Source organism: Rattus norvegicus, chromosome X, assembly GCF_021556685.1.
Source record: "Rattus norvegicus strain SHRSP/BbbUtx chromosome X, alternate assembly SHRSP_T2T, whole genome shotgun sequence".
Taxonomy (NCBI): Eukaryota; Metazoa; Chordata; class Mammalia; order Rodentia; family Muridae; genus Rattus; species Rattus norvegicus.
In genome coordinates, this window is record NC_141554.1 from 140,432,109 (window position 1) to 140,447,758 (window position 15,650).

General features: G+C 40.4%; 1 protein-coding gene and 1 long non-coding RNA gene across 4 annotated transcripts in view; one reads left to right on the forward strand and one right to left on the reverse strand.

Moving 5' to 3' along the window:
• The window catches only part of LOC102550607 (uncharacterized), a 178,937-nt gene that overhangs the window by 105,984 nt on the left and 57,303 nt on the right, over nt 1-15,650 (forward strand). Inside the window, exon 5 of one of the 2 annotated variants that reach the window (XR_015646772.1) lies at nt 4,592-4,982. The exons of the other annotated variant lie outside the window; for it this stretch is intronic. This is a non-coding gene — a long non-coding RNA (uncharacterized LOC102550607). Of the gene's footprint in view, nt 1-4,591; nt 4,983-15,650 lie in introns of those variants that run through there. 2 annotated transcript variants of the gene reach the window in all.
• The window catches only part of Gpc4 (glypican 4), a 109,709-nt gene that overhangs the window by 8,945 nt on the left and 85,114 nt on the right, over nt 1-15,650 (reverse strand). For both annotated transcript variants that reach the window (XM_087600012.1, NM_001014108.1), the window contains 2 exon segments: nt 13,740-14,131; nt 2,901-3,066 (listed from right to left, as the gene is read on the reverse strand). In XM_087600012.1, coding sequence (XP_087456138.1) covers nt 2,901-3,066; nt 13,740-14,131 — 558 coding nt within the window.

The window sequence follows — 15,650 nt, forward strand, 5'->3', positions numbered from 1 at the left end:
GATGTAGTTGTGGGAACAGGGAGAGCCCAGCAGCAGGGCTGACTTGGAAAAATTCCTGCTCAGTTTCAGAAAAAGTCAAGTCTGATCCAACCACAAGACCAGCTCAAGGCACTAGCCTGAACGCCCCCTCCCAACTCACCCAGAAGAGCATCCCTTTCTGGGGAATCAGCAGGAGTGGGAGGGGACAAGTGAGGGTAATTGGAATGAGTATGATCAAATACATTATAAGCATGTATGAAAATGTCATATGAAACCAATTATTATGTATAATTAATGTATGCTCATAAAAAATGTTGAAAAAGAAGTATCCCCTTCTGACTAGGGAAAGTAATTCTTTTGTCCTTTTGTCTCCAATAAATAATGAGAGACCCATATCTTTAGCCTCCCAACCTGACTGGAAGAGCTGAATACAGATTCCCAACTTAACCATAAGATTTGATTTTAAAAGAGATAAAACAAATCCTTGACTGTGCAATCATTTAAACAGCAAAGAAAATTGAGAGAGAGAGAGAGAGAGAGAGAGAGAAATATTTACAGCAGAGGTGTGGTGTAATTGGGACTGAATTGTACAACCATAGAGATTAATTAAGCCTTTGTGAAAAATCCCATGAAAAAGAACAGGAGATTAACGTGTCTATTATGCCTGGCTTTTTATATCAGCTTATTAGAAATAAAGAGTAGTGTACCCATTAAAAATATTTACATACAATTGCATGCTACACCACTCCAAGTAGTATCATTTAAAATAGCTGTAGAAAATCAATTCCAAAATCCCATCCATTTCCACTTGGGTTTAATTTTGCTTCTTCACAGATAGCGCATGCAATTTAAAAAATACACTCCAAGAACAGCAGCAACAACTCGAGGCTGAAAGCATTACTTAAGCCAGTCAGAGTATGTTTTTGATATGCTGTGGATCTGTAACGTCTTAGAAGAGATATAGAGAAAGTTGTAGTTTAATACAAAGATGTGAGAGGGCCTTGGTAGTAGTCGCTTCTGGGCACAATGAATAACAAAGCACATGGTGGAAAATGCCCTGTGCTATCCTTGGTGTGCCTAGGTAAGAAAGGAAGCAAAGCTTAATCCCTGTCACCACGATTTGTACTGCATGCCAAATGCCTTGTCCCAAAGAAAGCCTGCTATGCGCAGAAGGTAAATAGAAGTCTACCACCTTTCTTTAAGAACTAAGTGTAACCAGCTGTGGTATAGTACACCTGTAATTCCAGCCATCTGGAGGCAGAGGCTATGGGAGTTGAAGGCCAGCCTGGGCTACATGGCAAGAAACAAAGCACAACCAAATGAAAGCAGCCAACCCAACACTGGAATTTAGAAAGGAAAAGGAAGTCGGCTATGGGGGAGTGTCTAATGGTCTACTTCCCCTTAGATGGGGAAGTACCATAGCTTTATTCCCATAGGAAATGTTTGGTTTCTCCCCTGGTTTCACTCTGTATGTAAAAGCTTTTTTCCCCATGCTTTCCAGCTTTGAGCTATTTAGGCCACAAGTGTGCTAAAGTGCTTAATATTTACATCTTTTCTCCCCAGTGTCTATGTTTAAGAATCTGCGGGAGCCAATTTATTGATGCACTTTCAAACAGACTTAATATGGCAAGTCACTCTCACTCGGGCTAAAAAGGATTTTCTTACTCCAATTTTCTCTATTCAAAAAAAAAAAAAAAGAAACGAAAAAAGAAAAATTAAGCCCCACAAACAACAAACAAAATGAAACAAAATAAAGCAAATCCAAGGCAGCAAATTACATGTATGCTCCCATGATGTCGATGTTTCAGCAAAAACTTGGTTTCTATAAAGACATTTCAGCCTGCAATTCTGTAAATGTGATTAGGGAGTGAGAGAGCAAATTGGTACACTCTAAGCATGTGTGCTATGTTCCATCAGTGCTCTGCTTTGTCAATTTCGATGTTGGCCTTGGAGGCTTCCGGACTGATGTACGCACTGGGCACTAAAGTAGATGACTGCTTATGTTGTCCTGGAAATCCTAATTGCCTTCTCAGAACCTAGCTAGCTTGCTTAGAGTATGGTCTGCGTTCTAGTAATGTTTCTCTAAGTGGCAGAATCACTGAACAGTCCTACTTTTCAAATAATCAGAGACTCTGTCCATTCACATAAGAGGATTCTACCATGGCTGAGTCCTCTACAAAAACAAACCCAGTAAATTTCCACATCAGAATTCTAATCTGATGATCAAATGGGTATCTAGTCAGTCTCCCAAAGATTAGGTTGCAATGTAAAAGAAAGGACAGACAGACAGACAGAGACCAGATATTGTTACATCAAACTTACATATCAAATATGAAATAACAGAATTCCGAGTTCCCCAAGAAAGTTACTGCCACCCTAGTCTTTTTGCATCAGGGTCTCTCTCACTGTCCTGGGGCACTGTACTCAGACTGGGCTGACTGTCTCTACTTCCCAAGCCCTGGGATTACAAGTGCACCACCACTCCTAGGATTTTTTCTGATTCTGGAGATCAAACATAGACCCTTGTTCTAGCAAAACAAGCACTTTGTCCACTGAGCCACCTGTCCAGCCCAAGAGAGAATCTTCAAAGCTACTTTCATGGCTCTGTGAAGACTGTACATCAGAGGGAACATGGAGAGAGACCTAGGATGAGGACTAAACCTGAGTGTTTCACAAAAAATATCAAAAAGTTACCTCTGCAACATTAGAAGTCAGTGTACCTAACTGTCTTCTGAAAGACGACACTGACTTGAAGTACTGATTCTACTAACCTCAAGCACTGAGGGCAGTATAGCAAGGACTCTGGTGAGTGTCTAACACTTGAATAAATTGAAATTTTCATAGCTGGCAATGACAACAGTCCTTGTGGCCAGATATGGAGTCATCTCTAAGTAAAGCTTACACATCAATCACAGGCTTACCTATGAAATTGTTCCACTCTAAATCAAGGTCTCCTTGGTTGGCCAAACAGCCTCTCATGATGTTTGAGCAATAGTTGTAACAGGGCTTCACAGTCACCAGGCCCCGGCAGTGAGAGCAGTAGATCATCTTCAGCAGTGCTTGGGTGCACTGAGCTGTGGGATTCACCTAATGTGAGACAGGAAAAAAAGAAAGTCATGGTTGAATCAAAATAGACACAACTGACACTGGAGCATCAACCATGAACTGAAGGATGGGTTGCTGCTGTTCTCAATTAGGAGGCTTGCCTCCAGTGGAAATCAATTAAGAGTGAGATCAGACAAGTGGAAGAAGACAGGTACTGGAAAGCTAGAGTTAAGAGTTGGGGTATCACCTGAGGTGTGCTTTTTATTCATTTGTTTGCCATTTCTAGTGCAGATGGAACTCAAGAGCCTGTGCATGGCCTGCTGCAATCATTGTTTCCTTCAGTGCCAGACTGAAAGAAACACTGGTACAACTTCTCAAATTGTAAGACTGCCCTTCACACCCTAACACCCAGTTATATTTGTCAAGGAGATCTTGTATATACTTTGTTCTATGCCCAGTCGGTGGAGTTAAGTTTAAATTTCACAGGCTTTGTGGAGAGTCAAGCATGGAGTACTCTTGTAATGTATGAGACTTCTGTTCAATTTTGAAGAAGCTTTTGAATTTAAGTGGGGAAGTAAATGGAGATCATCACAGGGACAACAAACAGTAGGACTTTTCACAATAAGGTAGAAGAATCTAGGATAGCAATGTTGCATATGAGTGTGTGTGTGTGTGTGTGTGTGTGTGTGTGTGTGTGGCCAGAATTTAGAAGTGTTTGACACTGAACAGAAACTGGGAGGCCCTACAGATGAATGTCTGCTAAGGAGTCAAATAGCATCGAGTAAAATACTACCCAAGTTAGAATAGGATAGCTATCCTCTGCGGAGAAATGGCATTTTCTGCAGGATAAAATTGTTTGGGGTCATGAAAGAGCCAATCCCATCGTGTCATTCATTTCTATCAATAGGCTAAGAATCAAGTGCAAGCAGCTAAGTGAAAGTTCCTGACTTGCTCTCTCTGCCCTCTTCTCTTTTGGAGCCTTTATCAGGGGACTAGTGCACTCTTCACTGTCCTCATCAGCTAGTTCTTCAGACATAGACTTTTGGAAGTAGATACTATCACAGGGAGCAAATACATCCCAGAGATGATGCTGGGTGGCTGGCCATGTGTGGCACCCTCTCTGGTATGTCACTTTGGATACCACTTATCAACGGTGCCCTTAGGAACCGGAACAGGAGATTAGTATTGTCAGTCTCCTATCTGGTGTGTACACACACACACACACACACACACACACACACACACACTTACTTCTCTGGCTTATTCCCAAAAGAACCGTAGCGTAAAAGGGGAAAGCATACAGCAAGATGGTAATTGTATACACTAAAGTCAACATTCTCTACAAAGACTTAGAATTTTTCCACAGTTTTAACCAGTCCCAAATGTTTTCCTAAACACTAAATTAGTCCCTTTAACTGTATATTAATGTACAGTAAAATTCTGGCTAACCACTATCCTTGAGGATTGACCTCTCTGAATAACTTGATTTTCTGGATAGCTAAAAGTTCATTCCTTTGAAGTCACACATTCGTAGGACTTTGATGCTCATTCACCTCTCGTTTTCCAGATGAACAAACAGGCCTCAAGGAGGAAGGGTGTCCAAGTCATAAGATCTCAGGCGTCTGCACCGGAAGGGGCCTCAACTATCACCAGTAATGCTGCTCTCACATTGTAGAGATAAGCAAACTGAAGCCAAAGAGATGAAACAATCTGCTGACAGCCACCCTCTCATGTTTGATTCCAGTATCACACCTTATCAAACACTGTGTCACACAGATTCCCAAATGGGTCACGTTTTCCGGCCATCCTAAACAGCAGATAGGAGCCTCTATTCTTAGGCAGTGCTTATTTTCTCCTTTATTTTTAGTCCCAGGCCACATTAGTGAGACTGCTAAATGGCTGGAGCTTCGAGATGTAAAGGTTATGCAAATGACTTATAAAAAAACCCACAACACAGCTGGATGTGTTAGAGCATGCTTCTAATCCCAGACATGGAAGATTGAGGCAAAAATACAGCATGTAAAAGTCAGTCTGGACTAAAGAGTGACAATAGTAAAAAGAAAAGAGATAGAAAGCAGCAGGGGAAGAGGAGGAGGAGCAGGAGAAGAGGAACAGGAAAATTATGGAATAGTCCTTGACATGTTGAATTAAGAGCCAACAATAGCGTGGTAAATTAAATGTAGAAAGCTAAAGTGTCAACAAGTAGGTGTCGAGCATTTCACATGTGCCTGGGATTATTACAGATATCAAGATAAGTGAGAATTTCTATATTAGAATATGAAACCTGTTCTATAGAACATAAATAAATCCCAAGGTAGAACAGACCCTTTGAGGAAGTAAACAAAGATGTTCAAGTGGAGATAATTAGATTCAAGAAGCATTTTCTGAAGCACTTGTTCTACTCTTTATTGTTCATGGAGTCAGAAAGATCACGTTAGGAAGTACCACACTGCATCCCAAGTTCGATTGCTAGTCAGATCATTAATGCACTAGACCCCGTGATGATCCCCCCAAAATGAGTCTGATGGGGTCTTCAGTTTAAAATCAGAGACGAAACAAAATGATACGACACAGTGGCATTTAGTTAAAGGAAGATTGTGGAGCTAGGTTTGGGAACATTTTTTTTCCAACTCGAGTTCTGCATGTGATTTGTGACTTAGCTACTAAAAACGATCACAAGGCACTCAGCTATAAGATGCTATGGGAACAGTAAATAATACCACAACTGTGAAGAGAAATGGAGAAGTTATAAGAAAACTGGGATGAAGGAACATGAAGCTAGAGGAAAAAAAATGTTCTTTATTTTCACAGCCATAAATCAGACCACCATGCATGGTTCACACAAAGGGAATTCAGGACCTGGGAAGCAAGTCCAATATGGAGGATGAAACCATGTATTAGGAGGTTTTTTTTTTTTTTCAACAGCCAAGGGATCTAAAGATCTAAAGGGAGTGTTCCCCACAGGACCTCCCCCTTCTAGAAGACATGCCAAAAAACTAATATTTCAGGCCCTGTGCCCCAGCTATATCAACCTGCCCAAGCCCAGATGGGAGATGTATCAAGGACAGCTCTTCACTCTGTAACAACCCCACCACTTGGGGGTGTTAGTCAGTGGAGCCGCAGAGGACTTCTTGGTAAAAGGAAAAGTAGGTTAGTTTAAGGTGTCTCAGTCAACACAGGAAAGGAAAGGGCAAGTCCTAGTGTGTGCATAGTGGTGCGCGGGCAACTGTCTTCTGAAGTCTCTGGCAAAGCCCAGAACCCTGGGGATCCAGTGATGGTTCTTACTGTCTGTCACATGGTGACAGGCCATGCACTGCACAACACTTCTCCACAAGGTTCTGATGGAATCGCTCCACTCCTGGATAGGAGTGAAAGGTTGCATCTTTCTCACCCATAAGGACGCATACAGTCACAATACCATAATTTATTTTGGGACCGGGGGGGCCTTAAACTCAAGATATACATCTGCCCCTGCTGGACCTGGCTGGGGGAGCTTTTTAAAAAGGGAAAATCAAATTTCATTTGCATTTTATTCCCTGGTGATCATATTTTTAAAAAGTCAATACTGCCTTCATTCTCTCTAAAACTCACTTACTGAAATAGATTGACTTTAGAAGTCCCAAAACCAAATAGCAGATCATGGCACACAGGGAATAATTAAAAGAGCAATATGCTCTAAGGTCTCCATTTCATCCTCAGCTGTGTACTTTCCTCTGTGTCACAGCATGCCATTTAAAATGTTCAATCTGACTGGGACTTTGGGGCACATCTCTGGACTAATAGCTGTTACGTTTTTCTTTCATTCAGAAGGGTCTGCTGAATCCAGATGTGAATCACTTCTCGAATCCTTAGGGCTGAGATAAGAATAGGGGTGGACATTTATGATTATATTTCATAATATAATGAATATATATAAATATATTTCTATCTATCTATCTATCTATCTATCTATCTATCTATCTATCTTTCTATCCCTTCTACCTTTGAACAAACATACTGCTTAAAGCATTCACAGAGAACATGCTTAACTTGTACACTTTGTGTGTGGGGGTGGGGGTGGGTTGTCTTTCTGAAAGTGGCAGAGCTAAAAGCACGGCTTTGGAGCCAGGTAGTCAGGGATTCTCGACTGCATGCAGTTAACTTCCTTGATCTCTAACATTTGTTGTCAGTGATGAGGATCAAATATAGGTCGCATACACGCCAGGAAAGTACTATGCATCCCAGATGCTTTGGTGAACCCCTACATGACCTCTTTGGAATCAAAGCCTATACAGGAAGCCTGAGGGCAGTACAAGGGCTCTCAGACTTCACACACTTTCTGCACACTCAGGAACACTTAGCTATAGGGCTGGGTGCTTTCTAGTGATAAGGTGTAGTTTTTCATGTTTACTGGCAAAATGAATGAGGTTTTACGTTACAGGGCAATTTAGGATACTACTATATGGAGCAATGCCTACTAGATACTGGGAGGAGAGGACTTATTGTTTAATAAAATAATAATGACTTACTGAGTGCCAGCACCATGCCTTGAAAACCATTCAAACTGCTATAGGGTGAGAAAAGAGATATAATTACAGTGTATTACTCACCATCCCTGCTCACAAGAGTTCAAAGGCTCAAGCAAACACCACTGGACATAGTACACAGGCATTCCCTTTGCTGGAGGGGAGGGGTGGGTTGCAGCTGAGTGGCAGAACACTTGCTTAGCAAGCACAGGTCCTGGGTTTCATCCCTAGTACCACAAAAAGTTCCCCCTTTAACCTAAGCTGCAAAATAACTCATATTTTACCTCAGTTCTAAAACTTTTAAAGAACTTCAGTGAAATGTATCAGAGATAATGAATTCCTACCAGAAAGGACAAGGTTTAAAAGAGGATAAGGTTTATTAAAGAAGGGGTGACATTATTTATGGAAAGATGAGAAGATATATTCACTTTTGCTAAAGAGGGTATGGCTTCTGGACTGAACATTTTCTGTATTAACTCCAACGCAAAAATCAACTTGAGTGATTGTCTCAAAATCCCAATACATGCATGTCCAATTTCTAAGACACTTAAAATTCTTTACAACCAACTCATCATTTTTTCCAATATTAAGACAACTCTAGGGGTTGGGGATTTAGCTCAGTGGTAGAGCGCTTGCCTAGGAAGCGCAAGGCCCTGGGTTCGGTCCCCAGCTCCGAAAAAAAAAAGAACCAAAAAAAAAAAAAAAAAAAAGACAACTCTACTCAGAATGTACCAAAGTAAGAGTTACTGGGACAACATTCATCTATTTTCTGACCTCTTTTAGAAGTATTCATTGTGGGCTGGGGATGTAGCATGAAGATAGGAATTTTTAGAGCTGAAAAATGGACAAAGAGGAGGGTAAGAGAAGAAAGAAGAAGGAAAGGAAGGGGAGGAAGGGGAGGACGGGCAACAGCAGCAACTCTCTCCTCTTGGCCTTCCTGAGTGTGTACCATGACATCTGTATGCCATATCTGCTATAAAAAAGCCTTTATAGAAAAGTTTCCTTGTCAAAGCCTCTTTTTAAAAAAAAATCGATTGAGCCTTTCTACCAAATAACCTGCATATTCGAGCCCCACATTAAAAACTCCAGTGAACAGCCTACAAAAGAAAAATGCTGGAGCATAACTCTTCCCACAGTCTGGTTTTCATTTCAGAAACTCACAAGGAGCTTTAAGCCACATTACACAGCGACTACAGTCAGCGTGCTGCACTCAAGTTAGAAACACACTGCCTTGTAGTTTATTCTAGCTTTGAAAATGCATTTGTCACTATGCACTGCCCCCCTCCCCTGCATTTTTTTTTACACAGCCACTCATGCCAAACAAACAGAAAAGGTCTAGATTTTCATCTGTTGCCTGGTAACACAAGCACCCAATAAAAACAACAAGAAATATTTCACCAAATTATGGTAAGAGAAAGAGATAGGGAGCCCACACTTGCTGTGGGATGTGATGAGTTTATTCAACAATTTCCTAAGTCATCTCGAATTCAGTACACACACACACACACACACACACACACACACACACACACACACACACACACACCAAGAGAGATGAGACATTCCTCGCTGTTGATCTGATAAGAAAAATTCAAAATCATAATATATAGACTAGCTCCCATTCACTCAAGAATCATTGCAGGCACATTGTAGATAGAAGCGCTACAAATACCTGAAACTTTCATTTTTGTCTGAAATCAAACTTGGTTATGCTCCCGTAAAGTGAAAATACGATTATATTAACTCCCTTGAAGACTCTCTATTTTTTGTTTTCTACTTTGCAGTATTTGTTTTTAAATCTTTTCATTGTATATATTTATTGTATGTGGTACTGTTACCTAAGGATGTTTCCATACAAGTACATTGAGCATGACTTCTCACACTTCACTGTGCCCCCTTTCTCTCTCTTTTCCCTGGCATTAGTCATCTTTTGTGCCCTGGACGGTTTCTTCTGCTTTTATGTCATAGTTGATCTATCTATATAAAATGTAGAAATCGTAAGGCAAATATCTAGTATTCGTCGTCCTGAGATTGGTTTAATTCACTTAATGCCATTAGAGTGTTTGCAATGCACATTTTATTCAGCCTCTGGGTTTATACGCCTTATCCCTAGCCTCAGCATAGCTTGACTTCTACCATGCCCTTTGCAAGTCTAGCCTTTACACCTAAGTGAAAAATACTATTAAGGGTAGAATGGAAGTTTATACTTGGTTTCTTAAAAGCTTATTTGCATTTATAATGGTGTGGGAAAATATTAAAAAAAATGATGTGGTACTTGGACTCATTGGAGAATAAGGGAAGGAAGGAGGAATCCACAGAAATTGTTTTCAAGGCAGGATGGTCATTCATACATCTTGAAGGTAAAGAACCATTTTCTAATTATAGCCCCTGCAGTTGGGCATGCGGGTGTGGACACAGACCCATTATGCCAGTGTTAATTGAAACCAGGAGACTAGATCTCTTTGCTAGAAGAGCTATTAATTTTCATGATGCATGTAACCACTTGTGCATTTCTTAAGCACCACAATGGACTCCATCCTCCCAGGCAAAACTGCTGCTCCAAGCAGGTAAGTAAGGAATGCATCAGGAACCGTGGCAGAGAACAATGGAATAAGTCAGACAAGGAGGCGTAGCGGCAGGACCCTCTTGAACCGCCTGTTACTAAGGAAGGGGTGACCTCTGCAGCTGGAATCCTAAGGCTCCAAGGAGTGTGCCGACACCACTGGGTTCAGCAAATGTGAAGCACAGCAAGAGTACTTCAACCAAGTAGTGCCCTTCTCTGCAAGGAAGGGAAGCTTACTGGTGCCAATGGCCCTTTCCGAGGCTTGGTGATGAAATCATTATTCATCTTGGAAGTGCAAAAGGAAGCTGTAAATACAAGGCGCCATCCACTTAGAAAGAGAAAGTGAGACTATCTCTGAGTTAAGTATTCAGCAGGCAGCCCCTCAGCCACGGTGCTTTTCCAGTTTGCCTTTACATGTGTCTTTGTAGTCAAGTGGTTTGGGTCTCCTCAACTGGCAAATATACTTCCTACTCTAAAAGGCCTTTTTCAGGCTAGAGGGCATTCATTTTATTAGGCACAAAAAGCTACATATGTTAAATTGTTCTTCCAAAGAAAACGTACTTGAGCAAGGGTTAGTGGAAAAAAAAGCCCCATAGACATGGAAAAAGTACTCAATACATAAATTGGTAGGGAATCCGAATTATGTTAATCAGATGGTGTTTGTACTTACTTGTTTGAAATCTGTCTGACAGTTCATTCACTACATCTCCCACATACTAAAAGTTTATTGGCTTAACAGAGAGCTACACTCCAAATACATTAAACAATAAATATTTTCCCAAATATAAAAATATGCCTGGCATACTGCTACATAGGGACATCCCATACAATATGTCTTATTTTGTCATCTTCAGGAACTGATATAATGTATTTTAGTATTGTGTTATTAAAGTAACATAAGCAAACTTAATTTAAAATTTGGGTTTCAAATCAGTCCTTAAGTCCAGAAGTTGTTCAATACTGAAGCCAAATCAGTCCTATACCATAATCATCATCATCATCATCATCACCACCACCACCATCATCATCATCATTGTTGTCGTCATCATCTTTATTATTATTTTCCAATTACAAATATAGTATTTAACATAGCCTGATGATATTATTTTTAGCAATGTAACTGGCAAATAACCTTTGCCATGTGTGAGTTTGATGACACATCTTACATTCTCTGTATTTCCATAAAACTATAAACTATCTTTTAAAAAGCTGCAAGTACAAAATTAATACAGAACTGAGCTCAATTCTGAAACAAAAATCTTTAAGGAGTTATGTTAAAAAGCAGCTTTTCTTCTTCCCCCAGTGGAACTTACATTTAGTTAAAGAGAGTATTTCTCAAACATTTACTTAGGGATATGCATCCCTTGTTTTCCTCTGAATATTTGTGTGTATAGCACATGGGTACACATGTATATATGGGCATTCACACCACACATTGGCTCCTTCTAGCCCATTCATCTTAGGATGAACATAAGAAACTCTTAAAAGTGAGTAAATATGTCAGGTGAACTGCTATGCCAGTAACATGGGCCTCAAAGAATTGGATACTGTGGACTGCTTCCAGACTGGGACCACGAATAAAATGACGGCTGGGGTTGACAGAAGCACAGCATTGAGATTATTTTCTCACTATACCAATCACCTCACTTACCCAAGTCTAGGTTTATATGCCTCACCAAAAATTTGCCATGGACAATGGAAGTATCAGAAGGAAAAGAGAAAGTGAACAAAACTATTCTACAAAGGAATTCCGAACTATTTGCAACCTGGAGACAAGAGAATCGGTTTTCTAATTCCAACCTATCGGTACCTATTTTCTGCAGTATCTCAGCCTCCAGACTCATTTGCTTCTCTCTGGTAAACATCAGCTTCCTCTCTGACTAAGGCGACAGTACATTCTGTGCACTTAGTTGCTCATTAACAGTTAGTGGTCCCTGTTGCCTGGTTATATTTGTTAATAAGCATCTGTTGGTTTAGACAGTAAGTGCCTTCATTTGGATAATAAATTACACAGTCATCCTACCTGTAGATGAACTCTATGGCAGTCAATCTGGTGGGCATTTTGGTATATGTAATATTGTTCAGTATTTACATGAACCATTTGTCCAATCACCAAAACAACTAAATGGCAAAAGCCACTATCTATCTATCTATCTATCTATCTATCTATCTATCTATCTATCTATCTATCTATCTATATATAGGATTTTGAACAGTGGCTTACACATTGGCCATCCAGTTTCGAGCCTAAGCTAAGAGCCCTAAGAGCAATCTGACAAAGATAACTTTGCTCCAGTGTGTATGTCTCTTCCCTGGTATTAAGTCATAACGAATCTCTAGCTAGGTTTCTATTGCTATGATTAAAAACAAAATGACTAAATGCAACCTGGAAAGGTCTGCCTTACATGCCCTGGGTCACGGTCCACACAAATGGAAGTCATGGAAAAGTACTGCCTTACTGGCTTACTCTCCATAGTTTGTTCATTCTGCTGTCTTATACCAACCAGGACCCCCTGCCCAGAGGTAGCAACACCCACAGGGAGCTGGGCCCTCCAACATCAGTCACTAAGCTCTGAATATTCAACACCTTCTCCAGCCCCAGATTCCAAAATGTTTGACATAAGGGGAGGGGCACAAGTTCCTTTGAAAGTGTTCAGGGCTGAAGGGCACAGCTCAAGGGTAAAACACTGGCTAAGCATCTGTAACGCCTTGGAGTACCATTCCCAGTGCTCCAGAAACAAAAACTTGGCAATCTCACAGAACGGTGAACCATTTTCACTTTGACATCTTACGCAAAATGCTCCTGCAGGAAATGTAGGAGAGCAAGGCTTCTCTGTGGTAGTTAAGGTACAGATGGCTCAGTCTTAGACACACCGATAGATACAAAGGAGCCCTTCCTCTGTGCTTCACCTCACAGGCGCTCATGAAGTCCCTTCCAAGGTGGCTTCCATGGAACACAGTCTGAAAGATGCTGCCTTAATCCAACTCTTTTAGTTTACAAATTCATTTTATCACATGCCACACTAGTATTTTCCACACTGATAATCCTATAAGCAAATTCACTATCAAAACCTGAATCGTGCACAGCATCTTTATAGAATCTCTGAGCACATCTTATAATAAGGAAACGAATGCTCATGGATACTGAGGATTTCCTAGTCTACAACTCATGAGCTCAAACAGTCATTTGAAAAACCTAAGCATGGAGTCTTTGTGTAAAACACACACACACACACACACACACACACACACACACACACACAGAAAGCGAGAGAGAGGGAGAGAGAGAGAGTGTGTGTGTGTGTGTATTTTGCAAGAAGAGAAAAAAACTAGAAACAGATGGAGGTTAATTTGTTAAGATCATTTTTAAAATTAAAATTTTGGAGTCAATGTACATCCTACTTAAGAATGGCTACCACGGAAACTCCAGAAAATAAGAATGATCTATAAAGCTGCTCCTCCTAGCCCTGGTGAATAATTGTAAATAACACATGCCTGCGGACAAAGTGTGGGAGGTGACAGACCAAGGAAAGATTGTTGTTGAGCCAATGGAACACTAATGACTTGCTTTTGAACCTTTCTTCAACCTTCTTTTGAAACCAAACCAAGCAAAAAATCAAAATACAGAATACACACAGAGAACTTACCACAGAGACTCTGTTCACAACATCCCTTGCAACTGCTAAGCCTTGAGCGAAGGTCCTGGCTGCAACGAATGCACGGGTAACCTGGAGCTTCAGTTTCCGAGGGACGTCTCCAAAAGGCTTCAGCTGCTCAGTGTATTTGCTCACACATTCCAGGTACTCATCTGTGAAATGGTACTGGGAGTTCACCAGGCGGAACATGCGCTCCAGAAGGCGAGCCCAGAAGTCATTTAACATTTCTTCCAGGTTCACGTTTCCCGCCACATAGTAGCGCTTCAACTCTACGAACAGATCTTTAAATAGCTCTGAATTTTGCATGTATAAGTGGCCGTATGTCTTCACGAACATATCATTCAGGGATTTCTCTGCATTTTCAAGAAGTTCTTTGAAAAATTCTAAAAAGAAAAGCCACAAAATAGCAGAGGGAAAATATGAGAAAGGTTGTTTTCTAGTAATTAAATTACCGAATGAGATAAGTTAGAAAAAATTGAAAAACAATTGTGAGATTAAACTGGAAAACACATTTGCATATACAGTGTGCTTCTGAGGAATTTACAACTTAAATCATTTGTCAATGAAAGGAAATCTATATCAGTAAGTCACTTTTTCATAGATGTCTATGTCCGAGGGAAGGAGTAAGAAAATTTTAAATCAGCAGCTTCTCAGGAATCAGTACAGCATTCTGAAATCCCACAGTAAACAATGGTAGGCTGAACATGGTGATGCCTGCCTCTATTGCCAGCACTTGAGAGGCAGGAGGATCAGGACCTCAAGGCCAATATCACATACACAATAGATTTGAAGTTGGACACGAGATGCCATCCAACAAAGCAATGAACAAACAATCAAGCCAGAAAGCAGCAGCAGCAGCAGCAGCAACTAAAATCAAACAAGACCTAGATAGGAATGAACATAGTATGTTTAAAAGATGAGGTTTCCCCAAAATATTTTAAGACTCTAAACCAGTGTTTCTCTATATTCCTAAGGCTGACACCCTTTAATACAGCTCCTCATGCTGTGGCGACCTCCAACCATAAAATTATTTTTGTTGCAACTTCATAACTCATTTTACTTTAATTAAAATGCAAATATCCATGTTTTCTGACTATCTTAAGCAAACCCTGTGAAAGGGTCGTTTGACACCCCAAGGAGTTCTCAACCCACAGGCAAAGAACCACTGTTCTACACTAAAATAGATCACGGTTATGACCTAAGATTAGGACAGGTGTTTTAAAGACTATTGTTTTTATCTCATTTCTTCTTTGCTTATTTACATGATATGCTTGGAAAATGACTGGGGGCACAAAACCTAATGAAATGGCCCTAGATTCAAGCACAAGCTGCTGAAAGTAATTTCTTGAGTGTTTTCTCTATAACATTAGTGTACCTTAGTGGTATCCGACTTCACTTTGGACTCCTAAGGGATTCATACTGTAAGATTATAATGTTCTTTTGAAGACTGCAAAGACAACTTTATAATAAATGCCAGCACAGCTCTCTGTTGTATTTGTGAAATGACATAGAAAAATAACTGAAAAAACACAAATGGCAATATCTGGATAGTTCAGATTTATACCTTAGTCATCATACATAGTCAAAGTCCAAGTGTTAAAGGCTTTAAATTTTAAGAGAAAACTGTACCATAGTTTTCGCTTGAAGTTCAATGAGATTAAGAGATGCAGAAGTCCCAGGCTAGCTAGCGTTCACAAACACACGTGTGAACAGGAGATCCTGCAATAAAGAAGATGGAAGAGGAGAGCCCCACCCCAGGTCATCTTCTGACCTTGACTCCACAGTATGCCATGTGTGCTTTCACTCACACATGGGCACGTGCGCACAAAGATGCGTTCATCCGAAGGGTTTTTTTTTTTTTTCTTTTTAAAGAGTGAGAAGCTAACATTAATCATTCTTAAA